The 24093-nt window shown below is 46.8% G+C and overlaps 1 protein-coding gene across 1 annotated transcript in view; it reads left to right on the forward strand.

The window, feature by feature from the left end:
• SCUBE1 (signal peptide, CUB domain and EGF like domain containing 1) overlaps nucleotides 1-24093 on the forward strand; it is a 1434630-nt gene that overhangs the window by 1039835 nt on the left and 370702 nt on the right. Inside the window, exon 13 of the mRNA XM_029600135.1 lies at nucleotides 3620-3712. Coding sequence (XP_029455995.1) covers nucleotides 3620-3712 — 93 coding nt within the window. The remainder of the gene's footprint in view (nucleotides 1-3619; nucleotides 3713-24093) is intronic.

The raw sequence follows: 24093 nt of genomic DNA on the forward strand, positions 1-24093 counted from the left end.
GAATAAAATGTCCGTAGAAGTTCGCGAATCCGAGGAAACACTGCAAGGCTTTCACCCCCAAGGGTCGGGGCCAGTTTGTGATTGCTGATACTTTCTCTGGATCCATTTGAAAACCGATAGATGACACGATGTACCCCAAGAAGGGAAGCGACTGACATTCGAACATATATTTCTCGAGTTTGGCATACAGGTGATTGTCTTTCAAGACTTGCAACATTTGTCTAACATGTTGGCGGTAGGACTTCAGATCTTGGGAATAAATTAAGATGTCATCCAAATACACTATGACGTAAGAGTGCAGCATCTCTCTCAACACCTCATTCATATGATTTTGGAAGACTGCTGGAACATTACACAAGCCAAAAGGCATTACTAGGTATTCATAATGCCTATCTCTTGTATTAAAGGCAGTCTTCCATTCGTCTCCAGGATGGATGCGAACTAAATTGTATGCTCCCTGCAGATCAAGCTTTGTAAAGATCTTTGCCCCCTGCAGTCTGTCCAAGAGTTCTGGAATTAAAGGAAGGGGGTACCGATCTTGCTTTGTAATGGCGTTGAAGCCTCTGTAATCTATACAAGGTCTAAGTGTACCATCCTTCTTCCCCACGAAGAAAAACCCCACTCCGGCTGGTGATCGAGAAGGGCAGATAAATCCCTTAGCGAGGTTTTCAGTGATGTATTCAGACATTGCGCGTGACTCTGGCAGAGAAAAAGGATACACTCTACCACGCGGTGGTGTGGTGCCGGGGCAATAAGTCTATGGCGCAGTCAAAAGGGCGATGACATGGCAAAATCTCTGCTTTTTTTTTTTTTTTTAAAAACCTCTGCAAAGTCCATGTAAGGTGTAGGAGGCAATACAGAAGTACTTAGCATGTGCATGACAGAAGGCCTCGGCACCTGAGACAATTGGAAAAACAAAAGGGGCTCTACTGAGCTATTTGTAAGGAGTCCCAATGAATTATGGGAGAGTACTTCTGTAACCACGGCAACCCCAGTACCACCGGATGCACAGCTTTCTCCAAAATCAAAAAAGATATCTCTTCCGAATGCAGTGCTCCGGTCCGAAGAGTCAGAGGAACCGTAGAGTCAGAAATACTCCCAGGAAGGACTGTACCTCGGATAGAAGTGATGCATAGCGGGGAACTTCGAGGAACAGTAGGCAAACGCAGTTGTTGCACCAAATCCGATAAAATGAAGTTTCCACCCACTCTAGAGTCTATGAAGGCGAGAGTGTGAAAGGACCCTCCTGGGTATTCTAGAGTCACTGGTACAGTACATTGAGGAGCAGAATTAACACAACCTAGGAGTAGCTCCTCTGTACTGCCTAGGCTTTGGCGTTTTCCAGCCGCTCCTTGCACTGGGCTAGAAAGTGGCCCTTGTTGCCACAGTATAGACACAATCCCAGTGTGCGGCATCTTCGCCTCTCAGCAGTCAACGGTGTGCGACCTAACTGCATAGGTCCTTCAGCTGATGGCTCTGATTGTGCCGTCCCGTGACTTGAAGGCGTCATCACGGGTCTAGCGAAGACTGGTGCTAAAGATATGGACCGGCATAAAGAATGGCCCTCCTTGGCCCTTTGCTTGAGGTGTCAGTCTGTCTGACCGGCTAAATCAATTACATCGTTGAGATTATCAGGAATGTCTCTGGCGGCCAACTCATCCTTGATGCGACCAGACAAACCTTCCAAAAAGATTCCCTGCAAGCTGTCATCGCGCCAACCTACCTCCATTGCGAGAGTACGAAACTCAATAGCATAGTCTGCCAGGGAACGAGATCCCTGTCTTAGCTGTAACAGCTCTGACGTAGCTGTAGGCAGACGTGCGGGTTCGTCAAAGGCTTGTTTGAAGTTGCGAACAAACTGCTGCAGATTGCTCAACAAAGGATCCTGGCGCTCCCACATCGGTGAAGCCCAATTCAATGCCTTCCCTTCCAGTAGCGACAAGATGTAGGCAACCTTCACTGAATCTGACGGGAACTGACCCGGAAGTAGCGAGAACCTAATGTAACACTGGTTCAGGAATCCTTGGCAACCCTTGGCTTCACCTGCATAGCGGGAGGGAGCAGGAAGCTGAGTGGATGCAGATAAGCTTACTGTGGGAACCAGAGGAGGTACCGGTGGTGGCTCTGGTGGAGTGGCATCCAGCCGATTTGACAATCGCTCGACGGTGACAGCCAGGACGTCAAGACAATGTTGCTGCTGCTGCAGTCATTGGACCATCCCGGGAATGGCTTGCAGTCCGGAGATGTCTGCCGGGTCCATGGCTTAGCAAACTGTTGCGAACAGAATGGTGGACCCTTGGGCCAGCCTGGCGGAGTGCACAGATGGGAAGAGGAAATTCCTTGGAGATGGTGCAGGCCGGGGGGCAGAACCAAGACAGAGATGAAAGTGAAGTCTTCACCCTGGAAGCCCAAGATTCCCCCCCCCCCCCCCTCCCGAGAGGAGCTTGTGAGGACTCGGACTGCTGGGACTTAGGAGAAGGAACGAGACGAGACGACAAGCCAAGGGTCAAGGCAGGCGGCAGACACGGAGAATCGGTGACAGAGCCAAAGTCAGAAACTAAAGAACTAACCGAGAGAAATCCTGAAGCGGAGTGGGATCTGGAACAGCAGGATCAGGATCAGGAGCGGCAAGACCAGGATTAAGGTCAGGATCAGTAGGATCTGGATCAGCAGAATCAGGATCAGCAGGAACTGGAACAGCAGAAAAGAAACAACAGTAACAGCAGTAACTTTGTTGCTAAGCAACCTCCACAGGGTAGACGCTGGCCTTAAGTAGTCGCTGGCATCTAACATCACCAAAGGGGGCGGGCTGGAGCTCCCCGTGGTTGGACCGTTAAAAGGTCCCCTCTCACAAGGCAGCAGGTAAGAACCTGGCTGCTAGTCTAGCGACCGGGATCGCAACAGGTTCCTACGATAAAAACTGCCAGATTGGAGATCACGAGGAAACGTGCTGGTCATCTGTTATGGAATTCCATTCCAACCTCACCTAGAGTCATAACAAATCTGAAAGATTTCAAGAAAAAATTAAAAACCTACTCATGCACCTGTGTTTTTAGACTCAGTAACCCAGATTGATGTTCCTGTTCTCCTTTTAGTTTGATAATTTTAGTCATTTGTTATATATTTGTGTGCAACTTAATTCTTTCCTTTTATTGTATTTTCCTTCTGTTTTAATCATTTTATTTTGTTCCTATTTAATTTTATGAAATATTCTGTTTTATTAATTATGTATGTTTTTTTAGCCGGTAAACTGCCTAGTCCACTAATTTGTGTACAAGCGGTATATAAAAAAACTTTTAAATAAATAGAATTTAGATATCAATATTGTTCATATATTTTATTGTTGTTCACTGCATTAAGTGGTTGTTTTAAACCAGAATGGTGTTATATAAATTAATGTAGTGTAAAAGTATACAAAATATTTTTCAAATATTGAAATTCAGTACAAAAGAGATACTAAAAATATTTAAAAAGAAATCTCACTGAACTTTTTTAGAATCTGACAGTCACTCAACATTCTGTCATTAAATTGAAAGCAGTTTAGCTTGTATTTGTCAGTACAGGGTAGTTTTTTATTGGGGTGCTTCTATAAATGTTTCATATGTTTCTTTTTGTTTAGATTCAGAAAATAGTTATACATTAAGTTGTGGAATTGCAATACTGCAAGGCAAGTCACAACAAAAGCATAATACCTCTGTTCCCAGCTGTGCAGGTATGTATTACAAAATCAAAGTTGTGAAGTGTATGCACCTTATTTAATATGATCTTTGATTTTAACCATAGCAAGTCATTAAAGATACTGCCATTCTGGGATATACAGTGATTGACCTCTACAAATAGCATTGAAGAACCATATAATAAGTAGAGATGTGCATTGTTTTTTGTGTTCATATCGTTCTTCGTTTTTCAGCTGCCATGGAAAATGTCTTTTTTTTCGGTTCGGGTCTTTTTTTCGCGAAAAATCGATTTTTAGTTAGTGCGCGCTAACTCCCCGTTAGTGCGCGCTAACAAAAACAGTTAGATTTTGTTACTTTTTGTTAGTTTGTTAGTGCGCACTAACGGGGAGTTAGCGCGCACTGACTCCCATTAGTACGCACTAATCGGAAAAACTAATTTTTGCAAAAAAACAGGAAAATCCTGATCTTTTTTGGGCTCCCTGAAACATGCCGAAATGGACAATTTCATTGAAATTTTCCAATTCAGCAAAAATGAATGCATATCTCTAATAATAAGTGCAGAAATCACATGTTTTATATGAATTCAGTTTCCAAATTTTGTATTATATTATGCAAAGCCATATTGTTATTTATAAGAAAAGTCTAATTTGCTTGAAGTTTATTCACTTTAACGTCAGCATGTTTTTTAATAATTTCAGTCTTTGGGGCCTTAACATTTATCAAGGAATCTTCCAATTTCTCAGAAATAGCACAAGTCTGTTGATAAGGAATTCTCCATGGCTATAATAACTTCCCATCTTGGATCTTACCAGCACAACCTGGAAGCTACATTTCCCCCTTCATTGCCAAAACTGAAGCTGAGGAAGACTGTACTGCATCACTTGAAACATCCTTCTTGCTTTCAAGTTGATCTAAAGCTTCTGTCATCATCTGGACACTGATATGCCCTCTCTATGTGTTGCGCCCGTCGGTTGCAGACGGCTGCGACCTTTGCTGCTCACCTCTTTTCCCTGCATCAGCGATTCTCGGAGCCATGGTGGCCTCAGCCTGCAAACACCGCCTTCCTCGGCGTCCCTGGGACGACGTGGGGGAATCCCGTCTGCCATCTTGAATCGAGGATTACCTAAGGCAAGTGCGCACCAGTCCCTCTCTTATTCACGTCATGATGGGAACCTCGGGGGCATCCCCTCCGCATGATGTCACCTGCCAGTAGTATTTAACCCAGCCAGCCTATGCTACCTAGTTAGCAAGGACTTCCTTCCTGCTTATTCCACACCATTCGGGGATGCTTCGCTTCACTACTTGAACTGCTTCCTGAACTCTGGACATAGACACCTTAGGTACCCGCTCCTCGGGGGCCTTGTTACGTTCTGGCTATCCACTCCTCGGAGGGCCTTCCTGCCTGGAGATTCCTGTTATCCTTATTCGAGATCCTACCAGTTCAGCCTTGTGAGGGCTACTATCACTTCCACCATCTTGCTAATGGAACCTCAGGTTTACCCCATCCCTCGGGCCACTACCGTGCTCATCCCAACTACCTTCCTACACTACGGAGTAAGTTCCATCATCTACTTCGCTCTGCAGATCTCCTGCACCTCTCTGAACTATTACTCGCTGATCCTTGGCATACCCCACGCTGCAGGCCACTACCGGATCTACCCCGATGGGTGTCATCAAGAGAGGAGTTTCCTGGTGTACCCCACTCTGCGGGCCACTACCAGGGATATCTTCATTGAGCAGCCTTACTACTCTGGTCTGTGTCTTCTCCCCACACTGTGGATGCCACCCATGATTCCAGTATAATAAAGTCTCTCACATCTGTGTCCATCTCTGCTGAGGCTATGCCTATCATAGTGAGTCCCCACAGGGCTTCTCCCTGTGGGTGGAGTCAGCTCTCACTACAATCCAGGGTCCACAACTACACCGGAGTAAACACTCTGCTCTCAAGGCTTGATTAAGAACCCCTGTCTGTTCCTGAGGAATGCATGTCTTCTCCGCATCTGCACTGCTGTTTGCCATCTAGTTGCTAAGTTTGCCCCCATGTCATCTGAAGGTGCCAGAGCATCAGGACCACTGACATCCTCTGCAAATGGCACAGGAAGGAGAACTCAAACCTCTAGATTGAACATTACATCAAGGTCTGGACACCTCCCAGTCCCATTATAATCCCCAAAAACAAAGAAAATGCAGAGTTTGCATCTGACACACAAAAATCTTTTGGACTTGTAGCATACTTTACCAAATACGTTTGGGCAGATTTTAAATGCCCGGCGTATGTAAACTCCAGCCTTTGCGTACGTGGCCGAGCGTTACGCCCTCCAGGCGAATCTTCCAAGAGGCCTGGCCATGCGCGTAAAGGCCTGTACGCACTCAAGTGCCAGACCTCCTGGAAGGGGCGGGCCGGGTCAGTGCCATTGCTCACTGTCCCAGAGGCTCGCATGCCAGCTGGCTGCCGGTGCATGCAAAAGTAAAAAAAAAAAAAAAAATAGATTTAGGGGTTGGAAAGAGAGGTTGGGGGGGGGTTTGGGAAGTTCCCTCCCATTCCGCTCCTTAATTAGAGCGGTCTAGGAGGGAACTGGGGAAGGCCAAAATGTGTCGCCGTGCAAGGTTTGCAAAAATCCTCCCACCCCCCTTCCGCGGGCAGATTACAAAATCCGGCGCACATGTGCATACGGCCCATTGATTTTATAACATCTGCCTTCTCTTCCAGTTCCCACAGCACCTACTCTGGCACCCCCTGCATGGCCTGCTACTCTCATGCTTCATCTGCCTCCTCATCTGAGGTATGATGAGAATCTCACAAAGTGTAGAGACTTCTTGAACCAATGCCGGATGCAGTTTGAATTGCAAGCACCATCCGACTGAATCAAGGTTACCTTCATCCTGTCTCTATTGGGGAGTTCTCAGTCAGCCTGAGCTTCACCCCTTCGCCCCTCTGGGAAAGATGATCAACTCCTAGGTGATGTGAGGAACATATTGTGAGGATTTCTCATCATAATTGTTGTACCTAGTCATGCATCTTTCATGGAGACGGAGCTTCTCCAGATCCAACAAAGCTCCTGGTCTGTAGGAAAATATGCAGTTCATTTCCGCATGCTGGCATCTGAGCTCCATAGCTTAACCGCCATCTTCAAGCAAGAGTTGTCTGAATGCATCGAAGATGAGCTGGCCGGCCGAGCAGCAGAAAGACTAGCACCAACACACTGAGAAACCATGATATTGGCAAGAACACCACAAGGAGTAGAGTGAGTCATATGGTGTATGGCAGCAAGGCAGAGTGGCAGAAAGTTGATAGGGGCAAGACAGGCTGGCAGAGCTGAGGTAGTCAGGTCCCTGTGGTTTTGACAGGGGCAAGACAGGCTGGCCGCGGGGAGAGTTCCCTTTCCTTTGTGCAGGAAAGGGCTCCCTAGAATGGGTTGGCTCCTAGAGTGGAGCATGAGCTTTCAAAGTGTGGTAAGTCGACATGGAGGAGATTTCAATGTGAACAGCGGTTCTGGTTCAATATGAGTTCAACATGAGTTGGCGGGCACTAAGAGATAGGCTGGCTACACCCGGGGAGAGTTCCCTTTCCTTTGCGCAGGAAAGGGCTCCCTGGAATGGGTTTGCCCCGAAAGTGTGGTGGTTCTGTTGGCATCTAGTGAATACCCAGAAGCTATTAAGTGTTTATGCATTCAGGTAATGACAAAGGAACTTGAAGAGCTCTCAGAAATAAGAAAACTGCTACTCAAGTCCAAATCTACAGTATCAACCTATGTTGACTTTGTACCCTACAGTGCCTCTGTAAACTATGGGAAGACAGAGGATGAAGTAGAGTACAACTACAACCAGTTTTCTATAGTACTAGAAATATTAATGTTGGCACCTAAGAAAGATTTAGGGAAAATGGCCCATATTATGAAGGTCATGAAAACTGTTGAGCATATGAAATATCCAAGCTCTAAGCTGGACGGGCAGGCACAGCATTTGAGGTCAGGCCCTTGTAGTGACGTAAGGGCTGGACAGTGGACCCACTGGCACAGCGGTTGAGGTCAGGTACATGTGCTGATTTTATCTGGAGCATATTAGGCAGTTTGAGCTGCTGCAAGGCTTTAAATTGCTTTTATTCATCTTGCCATTCACAGGGAAAATCTGGAAACCCAAGCAAAAACACTAGCAGTTCCATCAACTCTGCTGCCAGCCTTGAGCGATGAGGGCTCATGATATCCCCTGTCATTGAAAAGACACGTTCACTGGGAACACTGGTTTGTGGACATGACAGATATCGCTGAGCCACTTTGTCTAGGTGTGGCCAGACAGTGGACTTGTGTGCCCAATATGCCAGCAGATCTGTCTGCATGTCCTCTATCGGCTCTGTGAGATACCGTGTAACTAACATGTGTTCTGGTGTCTCCTTTGCTTGGGTGGGCTGAGAGTCCTTCTTGCCAGCTTCTTTCATTCTAGCCTGTTCCAGAACAGATGCTTTTTTAGGGGCAACATGGCTTTGGAATACTGAAGTTGAGGAGGAAGTACTAGTTGTCGCTGTCAGAGTGCTGCTCCTGCTTGGGCTTGCACTACTCTCTGAAGTGCCCACTGTTTCCTCCTCTGCTTCATGCCTAATCTGTCTTTGCCTATGGTGCTCCTGTTCACGGACTTTTACTAACAGCAGGTCCTTCACAAATGTGAGACAATCAGACTGTAGGGCGAGTTTCCCTTTCAAACGGGGATCACAGACTGTGGCGAGCATGTATGTGTGGTCTTTTGTTAAAGGTCTTAATCTATCTTGTACCTGCTTCTGTAAAACGTCCAGAGAATGCAGCACCTCTGCTGTCATTCTCTCTTCGTGTTTAAAGCCCTCCAAATTTTCCTCCAGAAAATTAACTATAGGGATGATGTCAGCCAAGGTGGCACTTCTGGAGCTCAGCTCCTCAGTGGCATCCTTGAAGGGCTGCAGGATTTTTACCAGCTGACTCATGACTAACCAATCATGATGCCCTAGGTGACTCTGCACACCTATGTCCATTCCCACAGAAAGTTCATGAAGGAGTGTCTGCTGCTCCACTAACCTCTGCAGCATCATATAGGTAGAATTCCACCGGGTGGCAATGTCTTGAATGAGACGCTTGTGAGGCATCTCTAAATCAGTCTGCTTTTGACAGAGAGCCTGCTCCGCCTTCACACTTCTGTGGAAGTGTGCTGCTATGTTCCTGCACTTGGGTATTAAGTCGTGCAGGTATTCATTCTCTTGGTGCTTGGACTCCAACCCCAGAGCTGACTTCACTACCAGGTACAGAGTGTGTGCAAAACATCGGATGTTCTGAAAGCGCCCATCATATTGCCTTTACCATGTTTGCACCACTGTCTGCGACAAAGAACCCTGCCTGAAAATTCCTGTCTCGCTGGTGTAACTGCCAGCCCGCCAGCATCTGTCTGATGCATGCTAGAATATTGGCTGAGGTATAGGCCCTGACCATCAGGTGGGTGTACAGTAAAGCCCACCTCCACCCTTATACTTGTTCACTACTAGAGCTGCTGCCTGCCCCAGCCAGGTCCCACCAGTGAGCTGCCAGGGAGAGGTAAGAGTATGCAGCATTCATGGCTGTCCAGATGATATCGCAGGTGAAATGCTCCCCTCTGCCTTAGCTAGCAGCGCTTGGATGCAACTGCAACACTGGTTGCATAGGCTTGGGATGACTTTTCTGCTAAATGTGGTTCTGGAGGGGACTTTCTAATTTGGAACTAAAAGAAGGGCAACCAAAATGATAAAGGAGATGGAACAGCTTCCCTATGAGGAAATGCTGAAGAGGCTAGGGGTGTTCAGCTTGAAGAAGAAACGGCTGAGGGGGGGATATGATAGAAGTCTTTAAGATCATGAGAGGTCTTGAATGAGTAGATGTGAATCAATTATTTACACTTTCGAATAATAGAAGGACTAGGGGGCATTCCATGAAGTTAGCAAGTAGCACATTTAAGACTAATCGAAGAAAATTCTTTCACTCAACGCACAATAACGTTCTGGAATTTGTTGCCAGAGGATGTGGTTAGTGCAGTTAGTGTAGCTGGGTTCAAAAAAGGTTTGGATAAGTTCTTGAAGGAGAAGTCCATTAACGGCTATTAATCAAGTTTACTTAGGGAATTGCCACTACTATTAATTGCATCAGTAGCATGGGATCTTCTTGGTGTTTGGGTAATTGCCAGGTTCTTGTGGCCTGGTTTGGCCTCTGTTGGATGCTGGGCTTGATGGACCCTTGGTCTGACCCAGCATGGCAATTTCTTATGTTCTTTTGTTCAGCAAATGCTTGAACAAATTCTCCACTACCTGCAAGAGCTGGTCATCAAGGGCAATCATTTCCCTGATGCTCCTGGTTACAACTTTTTAGACTGCCTGCCTCCTTCCCCAGGATAGCAATACTGAACACTACCCCATTTCCTCCATTGTGTGTTGTCACTTCTGACACATGGCAGGGGGCTGCTGGCCTGCCACCTGACTGCTAGAAGGGGCTGAGGGAATGGGGTGACTCTGCTCCTTTCCAACCACTATGCTGCCTGGAAGAAGGGGGTCCCTCAGATGGCAGTACTGTTTAGGGATGTGAATCGTTTTTTGACGATTTAAAATATCGTCCGATATATTTTAAATCGTCAAAAAATCGTTAGGGCCACGATACAATACCAATTCCCCCGATTTATCGTTAAAAAATCGTAAATCGGGGGAAGGGGGAGGGCAGGAAAACCGGCACACTAAAACCCCATAAAACCCACCCCCTACCCTTTAAATTAAATCCCCCACCCTCCCGAACCCCCCCCAAATGCTTTAAATTACCTGGGGATCCGGCGGTGGTCCAGAACGGCGGCGGTCCGGAACGGCCCCCTCAATAGGATCGTGTTGTCTTCAGCCGGCGCCATTTTTCAAAATGGCGGCGGCCATAGACCAAAACGATTCGACGGAGGAGGTCGTTCCGGACCCCCGCTGGACTTTTGCCAAGTCTTGTGGGGGTCAGGAGGCCCCCCCAAGCTGGCCAAAATTTTCCTGGGAGTCCAGCGGGGTTCCGGGAGCGATTTCTTGCCGCGAATCGTTTTCGTATGGAAAATGGCGCCGGCAGGAGATCGACTGCAGGAGGTCGTTCAGCGGCGGTCCGGAACCCCCGCTGAACGACCTCCTGCAGTCGATCTCCTGCCGGTGCCATTTCCGTACGAAAACGATTTGCGGCAAGAAATCACTCCCGGAACCCCGCTGGACTCCCAGGAAAATTTTGGCCAGCTTGGGGGGCCTCCTGACCCCCACAAGACTTGCCAAAAGTCCAGCGGGGGTCCGGAACGACCTCCTCCGTCGAACCGTTTTGGTCTATGGCCGCCGCCATTTTGAAAAATGGCGCCGGCTGAAGACAACACGATCCTATTGAGGGGCCGTTCCGGACCACCGCCGTTCTGGACCACCGCCGGATCCCCAGGTAATTTAAAGCATTTGGGGGGGGGTTTGGGAGGGTGGGGATTTAATTTAAAGGGTCGGGGGGGTTTTAGGGGGGTTTAGTGTGCCGGCTCACGATTTTAACGATTTTTCACGATAGTTTACACACCCAACACGGCAACAATACGATTCCCTCCCCCCCTCCCAGCCGAAATCGATCGTTAAGACGATCGAGGACACGATTCACATCTCTAGTACTGTTGGGTGTTGCTTCTGCATATTGGGGCGGATTTTCAGAGCCCTGCTCACGTAAATCCGCCCAAAACCGGGCGGATTTACGCGAGCAGGGCCCTGCGCGCCGGTAAGCCTATTTTACATAGGCCTACCGGCGCGCGCAGAGCCCCGGGACTCGCGTAAGTCCCAGGGTTTTCGGAGGGGGTGTGTCGGGGGGCGTGTCGGGGGCGGGCCCGAACCGCGCAGCGTTTTCGGGGCGTGTCGGGAGCGTTCCGGGGGCGGGCCTGGGGGCGTGGCTACGGCCCGGGGCGGCCCGGGGGCATGGCCGCGCCCTCCGGACCCGCCCCCAGGTCGCGTCCCGGCGCGCAGGAGGCCCGCTGACGCGCGGGGATTTACGCCTCCCTCCGGGAGGCGTAAATCCCCCGACAAAGGTAAGGGGGGGGGTTTAGACAGGGCCGGGTGGGTGGGTTATTTAGGGGAGGGAGGGGAAGGTGAGGGGAGGGCAAAGGAAAGTTCCCTCCGAGGCCGCTCCGATTTCGGAGCGGCCTTGGAGGGAACGGGGGTATGCTGCGCGGCTCGGTGCGCGCCGGCTATACAAAATCCATAGCCTTGCGCACGCCGATCCAGGTTTTTAGCAGATACGCGCGGCTCCGCGCGTATCTACTAAAATCCAGCGTACTTTTGTTTGCACCTGGAGCGCGAACAAAAGTAGGCTATTCGCGCTCCTTTTAAAATCCGCCCCATTATGCATCATGCCAAAATTAGTTAGATGTCCCATTTGCTTGCCTCTGCTAATAGCCCTGGCACAGTAATTACACTGAGCAAAAGCAGGTCCTCCCTCACTTTAAAGTGGCTCCAGATCTCAGATTTCTTTCGTGATCCCTTTTCTATAGCCTTCGGGGTGGATGCTGGCACTGCAGTTGAAGTAGTGGGTGCACCCTGAGAAGCAATGCCAGAGGCATCAGACACACTCTATGCCTGCGCTGACTGCTTATCCTCCTCATCATTATCAGTTTCATCTCTCCCCTGCAGCAATGAAGTGGAGGCTAAGACAAAACTAATCCTCCTAAATCTTCTTCAGCTATTACTTCTTCCATTTCTGATGATGAGAATCCCACACAAGATGATTCTTCATCAGAATCAGAAGGAAACAGTGCCTGTGCTACATTTTCAGCGCTAAGTAGAGTCTGCTGTCGCACTGCTACTTTTGGGTCTCGCCCTTTTATCTTGCATGACTCAGCCTCCCCTTCCCTCACCTCCAAAACTACAGGGTCACAAACAGGTGGTGGTGGTGCATCATCTTTAAATTTCATTTTTTTCCGGATGGAACTGCCTGCCCCTCCAGAGATTTTAGATTGGAATAGCTCCCTTTTTAACTTTAATGGGGGACTGGCACTGCCTTTTGAAGTGCCTCCTCTGCCAGTCCCAATCACTCGTGTACCTTTCCCTGACATTATGGATTTAAATGTCACTGCCTACTAGGGATTTCAATTAAAATAATTATTTCTTTATTGGTGAATGAACACCTCTGTACCAATATATGTGAGTCTGGAAAACTACCCACAGACGCAGTGCAGTGCATTGATGTACACTACAACTGAGACTGCTGTATGTGCACACAACAAAATTTTAACCCCAAAAGATCCGCAGCAAAATGCCACTGCTGGCGGCTTGTCTCAATGAGAAAGACAGAGAGACAGTCTGAGTTCAATAAAATAAGTGCAGTCAAAAAAGCCTGGCTGGCACAGCAGCAAAAACGAACAAATATCTTTTTCAATGGAAAATTCTATCAAAGTAGCTAGCAATTGAATACAGATTTGAGACACTCAGACTAGCTCTGAGTAAAGCCACCTCCCCGGACAACACCCGAAAAGATAAAGCGTGGCATACCACATGCTTAAGGTATAAATAGTACAGCGTCATCAGGAACAGTATCACAGAGCACTGAGTGAGAGCGGCGATTGGCTGCATTAGAAAAATGCTTAGCTCTGATAGGTTGCATTCTCGTCTCCTTGCCAACCTGTCCAACTCACTCTATGACAGGCTGTGAGGTCACATATGACTCATAGGAAAGGGCTGGTTTTTGCTATTGGTACTCCCAGATGGCCTTCTCCTATTTCAAATGGTCGCTAAGAAATCACTGCAAACCTAAAGAATGAAAGTAATATATGTTATGTTTCATTCATGGGGGACCACCATGCATTTCACTAACCCACAAATCAAACGAACAGGGACTTATGCATTGTGGATTGCACATTCACTGAAAATGAATGCACATCCCTATCAATTTGTTTCCTGAAGTATATGGCCCTAAACATAAAGTATAATCATACAATATATACTAGAGATGTGAATCGGAACTGGAATCGGTTCGGATTCCGGTTCCGATTCACATCGTGGTTTTTTTTTTCGTCTGGCCCGATCGCGGTTTTGTTTATCGGCTGCACCCGAGCCGATAAACAAAAAACCTACCCCGACCCTTTAAAATTAATCCCTTAGCTTCCCCCACCCTCCTGACCCCCCCAAAACATTTTACAGGTACCTGGTGGTCCAGTGGGGATCCCGGGAGTGATCTCCCGCTCTCGGGCCGTCGGCTGCCACTAATAAAAATGGCGCCGATGGCCTTTGCCCTTACCATGTGACAGGGTATCCGTGCCATTGGCCGGCCCCTGTCACATGGAGGGAGCACTGGATGGCCGGTGCCATCTTTAAAAATGGCGCGGGCCATCCAGTGCTCCTACCATGTGACAGGGGCCGGCCAATGGCACGGATACCCTGTCATATGGTAAGGGCAGAGGGCCATCGGCGCCATCTTTATGAGTGGCAGCCGACGGCCTGAAAATGGGAGATCGCTCCCGGGACCACCACTAGACCACCAGGTAATTTTAAAATGTTTTGGGGGGATCGGGAGGGTGGGGGGAAGCTAAAGGGTCGTTTTTAAAGGGTCAGGTGGGGGTTTTTTTAGCGGGCCATCAGTGCCATTTTTGAGTGGCAGCCAAAATGGCGCCGATGGACCGAGAGTGGGAGATCGGTCCCCGCACCCCACTGGACCACCAGGTACTAGTAAAAAGTTTTGGGGGGTTTCGGGAGGGTGGGGGAAGGTAAGGGATTTGTTTTATAGGGTCAGGGTGGGTTTAGGGGTTGTTTTGGTGTGCCGGTTTTCCCCGCCCTCCCTCGATTTACGATTTTTCACGATAAATTGGGGGAATTTCTATTGTATCGCGACTCTTAACGATTTTTGACGATTTAAAAAATATCTGACGATTTTTTTATATCGTCAAAAAACAATTCACATCCCTAAGCAATAGTAGCGTCAGATTTATTTAATGTTTGGGTATTTGCCAGGTACTTGTGACTTGGATTGGCCACTGATGGACCCTTGGTCTGACCCAGTATGGCATATCTTATGTTTTTATGTTCTTATGATTCTGGAGGAGCTTAAGAAGGCTGGTGGTAAGGCTCACTGAAGGCCTCTGCAGATGAGGAGGAGTCATAGCAGGCAAGACCAGGGCACGGAGAAGCTGCATGGCAGGCAAATCCATGACAGCAGGAAAGAGGAATTTATATTTTTTAGGTACTGTGGAAGGAGGAGCTTATTCTGATAGGATGCACTTCACCTTAACCAGGGCTTTTGGTGCTATCATTTTAAAAAGGAGATAGAGAAGCTTTTAAATTAGACCTGGGAAAAGCACATGGTTCAGAGGACAGTGTCTTTCAAGGATACTTGCAAAACAGGGAAATTAGATTCTCACAGGACAAGCAGGATGGTAGTCCTCACATATGGGTGACATCATCAGGATGGAGCCCAATCACGGAAAACTTCTGTCAAAGTTTCCATAACCTTGCTAGCCTCACGGTTTAGGAGCTCTGAAGAGATTCCTGACAGGAATTTTCCTCATGGAGTTAATTAAATTTAAACTGCCTCACAGGGGTCCCTCCTCTAACTTTTCTCAGGCCGCGGTACTCGGGTAAGTTTTTCACCATTTTTCATCAATTACCATCGAGTTTGGCCCTCGCGGCCTACTGGCTGTCGACCGTACCGCGGCTCGATTTTTTCTATGGCCATGGCGTCGGGGTTTCTTCGGTCCCTGGAATGTACTCGCACCATGTCTATCACAGACCCTCATGGAGTCTGTGTAATGTGTTTAGGCCGTGAGCATGATGTCCTGACTTGCACCAAATGTGCCCTCATGACACCAAACGGTCGCAAAGCCAGAATGGAGAAGATGGGACTCCTTTCCTGTGCTCACACCCCGACGCCGTCCATCGCATCGACGTCATCGGAACCAGCACCGTCGAAGTCGCACCAGCATCGACCACCGTCCGGTGACCGCCCGCCATCGATGTCTTCACGGCCATCAACTCGGCTCTCCCCCTCAAGATCGAGGGGATCGTAGGGAGAAACATCGCCATCGGCATCAATAAGTCTCGGACCGTTGAGGGAGCTAAATCATCGACCTCACCACCGTCCGAGCCACCATCGAAGAAGCCCCGTCCAGGAATGGCACAGATCATTCCTGTGACTGGGACATCGAGGCCACCCTCACCCGATCGGGGTTTGGGAGTCGCGATTCCGCCTGTAAAGGTTGGCCCTCCGACTGTGCCTCAGCCTCCCTCTTCCGTCACGGAGCTGGGGCTGCTTGCCCCAGGTCTCCGGGAAGAACTGGACCAGCTAGTCCAGGAGGCCATCAACAAGGCGATGCAACGACTCCAGGTTCCTCCGGCATCGACACCGGCACCGAGAGTGGAACCAGTTACCGACCCAATTCCAGCAGCGCTGGCACCACTACTATCCCGGATGGAGGCGCTCATGACCGTCCTTCCACTGGTGATTCCCGGGACTCCGATGGCTCCGGTGTGCTCCCCGTTGACAGCTTCATCGGGAGGAGAAACACCGTTCCACATTCCTCCTTCGGGGGTTTTGCCTCAGCCATCGATGCCATGTCGTCCCTCTCCACCGATACATTCATCGGGGGCGATACGCACATCGGCGCCATTGATGCCTTCGATGCCGGCACCGATATCCCCCAGGGCGTCCAAGGTGCCCCCGGTGATTTCTCTGATTTTCTCAGAGCCTCAGCCGGGCCCTTCGGGTATCCAACCCCCTTCTCGTCCTACAGGTCAGCCTGCTGATCCTTATGACACCTGGGGTGATGATACTTCCACAGACACCGATGACTTACCTTCACCTCCCTCTCCTACTGAAAGTAGAAAGTGTTCTCCTCCAGAGGACCTTTCTTTCATTAATTTTGTGAAGGAAATGTCGGAATTGGTTCCTTTTCAGCTTCAGACGGAACAGGATGATAGGCACCAGATGATGGAGCTTCTCCAGTTCCTGGATGCCCCTAAAGTGATCACTTCTATTCCCATTCATCAAGTTCTTCTTGACCTCCTCAAAAAGAACTGGGAAAACCCTGGATCCATTGCCCCAGTACAAAGAAAGGCTGACACTACCTATCTAGTACAGTTAGCCCATGGCTTTCAAAAATCTCAGCTCGACCACCACTCAGTTGTGGTAGAATCGGCTCAAAAGAAAGCAAAAAGGATGAGCCTCACTCCTCTACCCCTCCTGTTAAGGAACACAAGTTCCTAGACAATATTGGTCGACAAGTGTTCCAAGGGGCCATGCTCATCTCCAGAATTGCTTCTTACCAGCTGTACATGACCCAATACAACAGGGTCATTTTCAAGCAAATACAGGACTTCTCTGAAACCCTGCCTGACCAATTCCAAGACCAGCTTCAAATCCTTGTCAACAAAGGGTTTGAGGCAGGAAAGCATAAGAACAGCTTATGATATCTTCGACACCTCCACTAGAGTGTCTGCAACTGACCTTCGCCCAGAAGTACAAGACAGGCTCTCTGACCTGCCCTGTATAGGAGATAATCTGTTTGGTGAACAGATTCAGCAAATAGTGGCTGAATTAAAGGACCATCATGAGACCCTCAAACAGTTCTCATCGATACCTTCTGACTTCCCCTCTAGACAGCCCTTCAAGAAGGACTCTAAGAAGTCATTCTTCCACCCAAGGAAGTACTATCCTCCACCACCAAGGTCCGAAATTACGAGGCCCTATCAAAAACCTCAGCCTCGCCAGCCTCAGAAGCAAAAGCCACAAGCAGCTCCCCAGCTGGGGCCTGCTTCAGGTTTTTGACTTTCCCTTGGAGAGCAGCAGCCTGATTCCTCTGCCAAGCATACCAGTGGGAGGTCGATTGTGCCACTTTCATGGCATGTGGCAATCAATCACAACTGACCAATGGGTGCTAGCAATCATTGCTCAGGGTTACCACCTAAACTTTCTTGCTTTTCCACCGGACTCACCACCTCTACAAGTGTGGAGAGTAACCGATCACTCTCTCCTCTTGGAGCAGGAAGTTTCCCTTCTTCTCCAGTTAAGAGCAATAGAACCCATCCCACTTTCCCAACAAGGCCTAGGGTTCTATTCCCGGTACTTTTTGATCCCCAAAAAATCCGGGGGACTTCGTCCAATTCTGGACCTACGTGCCCTCAACAAGTACCTCCACTGGGAAAAGTTCAAGATGGTAACCTTGGGCTAGTTTCTACCTCTTCTACAAAGAGGAGACTGGCTCTGCTCTCTGGACCTCCAGGACGCATACACTCACATTGCGATATCTCCAGTTCATCGCAAGTATCTCAGGTTTTTAGTAGGCCCAAAGCACTATCAATACCAAGTGCTTCCATTCGTCCTAGCAACGGCACCACAAGTCTTTACCAAATGTCTCGTAGTTGTTGCAGATTTTCTCAGGAAAGAAGGTGTTCACGTCTACCCCTATCTAGACGACTGGTTAATCAGGGCCCCAACCCAGCAAGCCGCTCGATCATCCCTGGATTTGACCCTACACACTCTAACATCCTGCTGTCCTGTGAGAACACCTGTTACAGGTAAGCAACATTTGCTAATCCCTTGATCCATTTTCCTGTCCAATCCCAAGGTTTTTGGACTATCTCTGGCATTTATCGGAATCAGGTCTAAAGACCTCTTCCATCAGAATGCATGTCAGTGCGGTAGCCGCCTTCCATAAAGGTGTCGAGGATGTCCCTATATCGGTACAACCCCTCGTAACATGTTTCTGAAAAGCTTCCTCCATATCAAGCCACCTTTACGTCCACTTCAGCTTGCAGGGTTAGTGAATTACAGGCCCTAGTTAACTATCCGCCTTACACTAAACTCCTGCAGTTCTGGAAACTTTGACAGAAGTTTTCCATGATTGGCTCCATCCTGATGATGTCACCCATATGTGAGGACTAACATCCTGCTGTCCTGTGAGAACACCTGTTACAGGTAAGCAACATTTGCTATATCCATAGACACGTTGTCTTTAAAGTTAAAGTAGCCCAGATGGATGTAGATAAAGAGCACACAGATGTAAATGACTCTTTACTGCCTGTATCTTCTGCTAATAAGCAAGTTATGAATACAAATACAAATACAAATAAAAACATTTTAAAATGTCTGTATGTGAATGACAGAAGTTTGAATAGTAACACTAAAGAATTAGAATGTATGGCATTATATGAGGATATAGAGGTATTTTAGGGACATGGTGAAAAGATGGATATCCAATGGGACCTGTAGTACCAGAGTATAAATTATCTTGACATGAAAGGGCAAATCAAATTAGTGGAGGAATTGCATGATACATAAAGGATGGCATACAGTCAAGCATGATGATAATCCTGCAAGAAACAAAAATGCACTGAGGAATCCTTATTAATTGAAATTTCATGTTTGACAGGTAAGAGTATATCAGTAGGGCTGTTCTACCATTCACCAAGCCAAGATGAAGAAACAGACTATGAAATACTGAAATTAGAAATGCAAACTAAATTTGGCAAAATAATAATGGGTGATTTCAGTTACCCCAGTATTAAATGGGTCAGTATTTCAGCAAGTCATGCTAGAGAGGTTAAATTTTAGATGCCATAAATGACTGCTTCATGGAAGAATTTGTCCTAGAACCAACAAGAGAGCCAGCTACTTTCACTCTAACCCTCAGTAGAATACATAGGCCTAGATTTTCTAACCTACTGCGGTGTCATGAATCACGCGGTACGGGGGGCGGGGGCGAAGCGGGGGGCGGGCCTGCGAAAGCCGGCAGCGATCGCAGGCTGCCGGCTTTCGCACCCAATAGTGCCATCGTAAAAGGTTTGCTATTGGGCACGAAATTGGAAGCGAAAAGGCTCCTTACCTTTTCGCCATCCACGCTGTCTTTGCAGCGTCTGCCCTGGTGCCACCCTAACTCCTCCCCTTCCAGTGGCTACTCCTCCCCGATCAAGCTATCGCGTGTGCTAGCTTTAGAAAATAACCCCCATAGTCTAGTACAAGGGGTTACTGTGGCAGGAGCTACTTAGCAGCAGATATTAAAACTACTGCAATAGTATATAACTTTAAAAATAAGATTATGATAGAATGATAAAATTGGTTGGAAAAATTTAAAAGTAGCAGTTTCAAAGATTAAACATTTGCATGAGGTGTGAACATTGTTTAAAAATAGCATCTTGGAAGACCAAATAAAATGTATTCCATGCATTAGAAAAGGTCAAAGGAAGACCAAATGACTGGCAACATGATTTAATGGTGAAGTGAAAAATGCAGTTAAAGCCAAAAGGGCATTGTTCAAAAAATGAAAAGCAGACCCAAATGAAGAAAATAGTTAAGAGTACTGTTAAGTTAAATGTAAAATAGTAGTTAAACAGGTTAAGAGAGAATTTGAGAAGAAGCTTGCTAGAGAGGCAAAACTAATAAGAACTATTTAAAGCATATTTGAAATAAAGCTTGTGAAGGGAATTAGTTGGGCTGTTAGATACTTCAGAAGTAAAAGGGGTGCATGAGGCAAAAAGTAAATAGCAAAAAATCGGAATGTTGGGAACATTCTTTGAGTAACTAAAACAAATCTCTATGATAATGGATGATGTAATAGATCAAACTGACAAACTAAAAAGTAACAAATTACCAGGACTGGATGACATCCACCACAGAACTCAATTTGCAAACTGTTACTAGTAATCTGTAACCTATCATTTAAAAACCCAACCACACAACACCTAAGGACTAGAGTTTGGCCACTGATTTATAAAAAAGGTCTCTAGGGGTGATTGTGAAACTATAGACTGGTGAACCTGACATTGGTGCTCATCAAAATGGTAGAAGATATTCTTAAAAACAAAATCACTGGCTTTATGAGAGTCAAAATATCTTTAGCAAAGGGAAGTCTTGCCTTACCAGTCTTTTTGATTTTTTTGATGGTGTAAATAAACATATAGATAAAGGCAAGCTGGTTGATACACTATATTTGCAGTGCCGGTGGAATGGTGTGTGGCTGCCCAAGGCAGTGACATCATTGCCATGTCACGTGATCTCTCTCTCGACCCTCCCCCCACCCCAGACTTGCATACAATGCATCTTCACTGTTCCATTCACATACGCGATCTCAGCCATGTTCCCGCACCTGCCTCTCCAGCCTCCTAACATTTCAAAAATGCCACCCTTGTTTTGCGTTATGGCACTCCGCCCACTTCTAGTGCCTTAGGTGGCCACCTAGTCTGCCTAATACCTCCCACCAGCCCTGAGTTTAATAATATTTAGTACTGTAAAAAGTATATACATTTTTTAAAGAATTACATTTTTTTTTATGAAGAGGAGTGTCAAGCATGCCTACAGGACATTGGCACTGCTATTATTTCTAAGAAAGGAAGCTCCAGGCACTCTTCTAGATAACACCATCTTCTTGGCCTTACCATCATCATAAGAATATAACATAAGAACCTAAGAAGTGCCACGCTGGGTCAGACCAAAGGTCCATCAAGCCTAGTATCATGTCTCTGACAGTGGGCAGTCTAGATTACAAGTACCCAGCAGAAACCCCAATAATCTATTTGTTGTTTCACTCACAGGGATACGCGCTGGCTTTCCCAAGTCTACTTGAATGATAATTGTTTATGGACTTTCCTTCAGGAGCATGTCCAACCCTCTTATGGTCATCTTGACCACATACTCTGGCAAAAGAGTCCTAAGCTTGATTGTGCACTGAGTAAAAAAATGCTTTCTATGATTTGTTTTAAATCTGTTGCTAATTTCTTGACTTGTCCCCTAGTCCTAGTGTTATTTGATAGGATAAATAACCATTCCCTATTTATCCATTATACCCCGCTCATAAATATCAGTCATATCCCCTTCTCAGTTGTCTCTTTTCCAAGCTAAAGAACTCTAATCTGTTTAGCCTTTCTCCATAAGGGAGCTTTTCCATCCTCTTTTATCATTTTTTTACCCTTCTCTGTATCTTTTCTATATCCTCTATGTCTTTTATGAGATGGGGTGACTAGAACTACCAGGAGATACTTGGGACTCTTATGATGAAACAAATATTGTAAGTTGAATAATGAGTGTAAATGTAGAAACATAATTTGAAATCATTGTACTGTGAAACGCCTTAAGTCATTGACTTCCTATATATGTTTAATCAAGGTGAGGGTCTGCATTTCTCTTCCTCCGCAGGAGAAAGGCCTAGATACAAAGAGGCCATTGCAATACAGTGTGCTCAGCTGAGCGCACTGTATAACCTGCACGCCAACGCGGGTTAAATAGGCGTTAATCCACCCCCTAATGCAATAGGGGGATTAACGCCAATTTAACCCACGTCGGACATGGAGTGAATGTAATAGCGCTCATCACATGCAAATGCATGTGAATGAGCCTATTACTCATTCACTCCGCATGCAAAAAGATAAATGTGCGTCTCAGACCCACATTTAGTGCTCAGCTGTTAACGCCTGCCTGGAGCCTGCTTTTCTGTACTTGTTTTTTAAAGTAAAAAAATAAATAAATAACTCGGCAGACCGCAAGGGGGGCGCCATGCAATTTGTAAATTAGGTGGTCACGCTAGGAAGGAGCCGCTAGAGTCACTGGCGTCAGGTCGTGTTAGCAAGGAGGCGTTAAGGTCGCGCAAGCGACCCTAGCGCCTCCTTCCTAGCGTGACCCCCTAATTTACATATTGCATGGCGCCCCCTTGCGGGTGCCATGTGTACGTTAAGAAAGCAGGCGCTGAAAAGTCAGCGCCCGCTTTCAGCGAAAAATATTGCATCGGCCCCAAAGGCAGCTGGCTACTGGGAAACAAGACTATCAAAATGCAGACACGCCCATAATCAGGAAGGGCTTGAAAAACCTAGCCTGCAGTCTAGGATCCTGATAGACTACAATGCAAAACAAGGATAGTCAACCAGGGTCTTGTGAGCTGCATGTGGCTCTTTGGAGTGGAAACTACAGCTAATGAGTGCCTTGTCTACCGCCAACTATTATCTGCTTACTGCATGCTACGATCCTCACCCTTCTCAGCAGCCAGCTCATAGATGGAGGTTGTAAGTTTACAACTTCCACATATGAATTAGCTACTCAGAAAAGTGAGGATCACAGTGTGCAAAAGTTGCCTGCTTACAGCTGCCTCTCCTCCATGGAGCTTGGACTGGATTGGGGAGCCTGCCCCCCCAAATGGAAAAGAGAGAGAGAGAGAACCTAGCAGGCCACCTCGGATACCATCATACAGTGACTAAAGCCTGGTGGGCCACAGCTGACCCCCATCTCACAGTGGCCGAACATGATGCCTGGATTTCATCCCATGGCAGCTGAAGAAGAGATCTAATGGGGCTGCCACATACCCTATCCCATGGCACTGAAAAGAGGCCCAGAGGGGGGCAGTGTTCCAACAAAAATTCCTAAGAGTATGTGTGTGAGTATGTATGTGTGTGAGAGAGAGAGAAAGGGTGTATGTGAGAGCATGCATGCATGTGTGTATGAGATAGAAAGTGCTTGCATACATGTTTTTATATGAGAGCCTGCATGTGTGTGTGTATGTGTGTGAGAATGAGAGAGAAAGAGAGTGTGTGTGAGAGAAAGAGTATGTATGTGTGAGGGAGAAAGAGCCTGTGTGTATGTAAGGGAGAAAAAAACCTGTGGATGTGTGTGTTTCAGAGAGCGAGGATAAAGTTTTTGTGGGTTCCCCCTCTCTCCAATCCACAATAATTTCAGGGTGATTGAAAATCAAATGATACTAGTAAGGAAGAGCAGATTTTTTAAATCCTTATTAATTTTAATTGAGTATTATTTGTGTCTGCTGTTTACAAATATTTTATTGATGTTTGGGAAATATTAAGTTTATGTGAGTTTTTAATTATTGGATGTTCTATTCATTGGTTTATTTGAATATTCTTTTTATTAGTATGGTTTTACTATTATGAATGATGTTTTATATTTCTTGATTTTATTGTTTGCTGTTATATGAGGAATGGTAATTTTTCTGTTTTTTCCATTGTTGCACTGGACTTGTTACGGTTTCAGTTCAGCTTTTGTCTGCACATTTCTAGTTACACTTTATGGTCTCTTCTCTATGTGATGAGGATTTGTCTGCGTTCTGCAGTTGTGAGGTATTCTGCTACCTCAGGGATGACCAACTGGCGTCTCTTGAAAGTGTGTGTGTGTGTGTGTCTTTGTGTGTGAGAGAGTGAATGAGTGTATGGATGTGTGTTTTTGTGCCAAAGAGCAAGAATGTGTGTGTGTATGTCTGTCAGAGAGAGTGAAAGTGAGTGCCTGTGTCTTTGTGGTCGTGTGTTTGTGTGTATGTATCAATGTGAGCAGGAGTGTAGGGTAACTACTAAAGCTGGTGGTGCACCAGAAAATTTGCTACAGCCATGTGACTGAAAAACAAATATTTTGAGATGCTAGGCCAACATAATTATATCTGACCCTCTCTCAGGCTTATGATCTCAGTGTTGAACTATTTTATATAC

This window comes from Rhinatrema bivittatum, chromosome 4, assembly GCF_901001135.1.
Source record: "Rhinatrema bivittatum chromosome 4, aRhiBiv1.1, whole genome shotgun sequence".
NCBI classification, from domain to species: Eukaryota; Metazoa; Chordata; class Amphibia; order Gymnophiona; family Rhinatrematidae; genus Rhinatrema; species Rhinatrema bivittatum.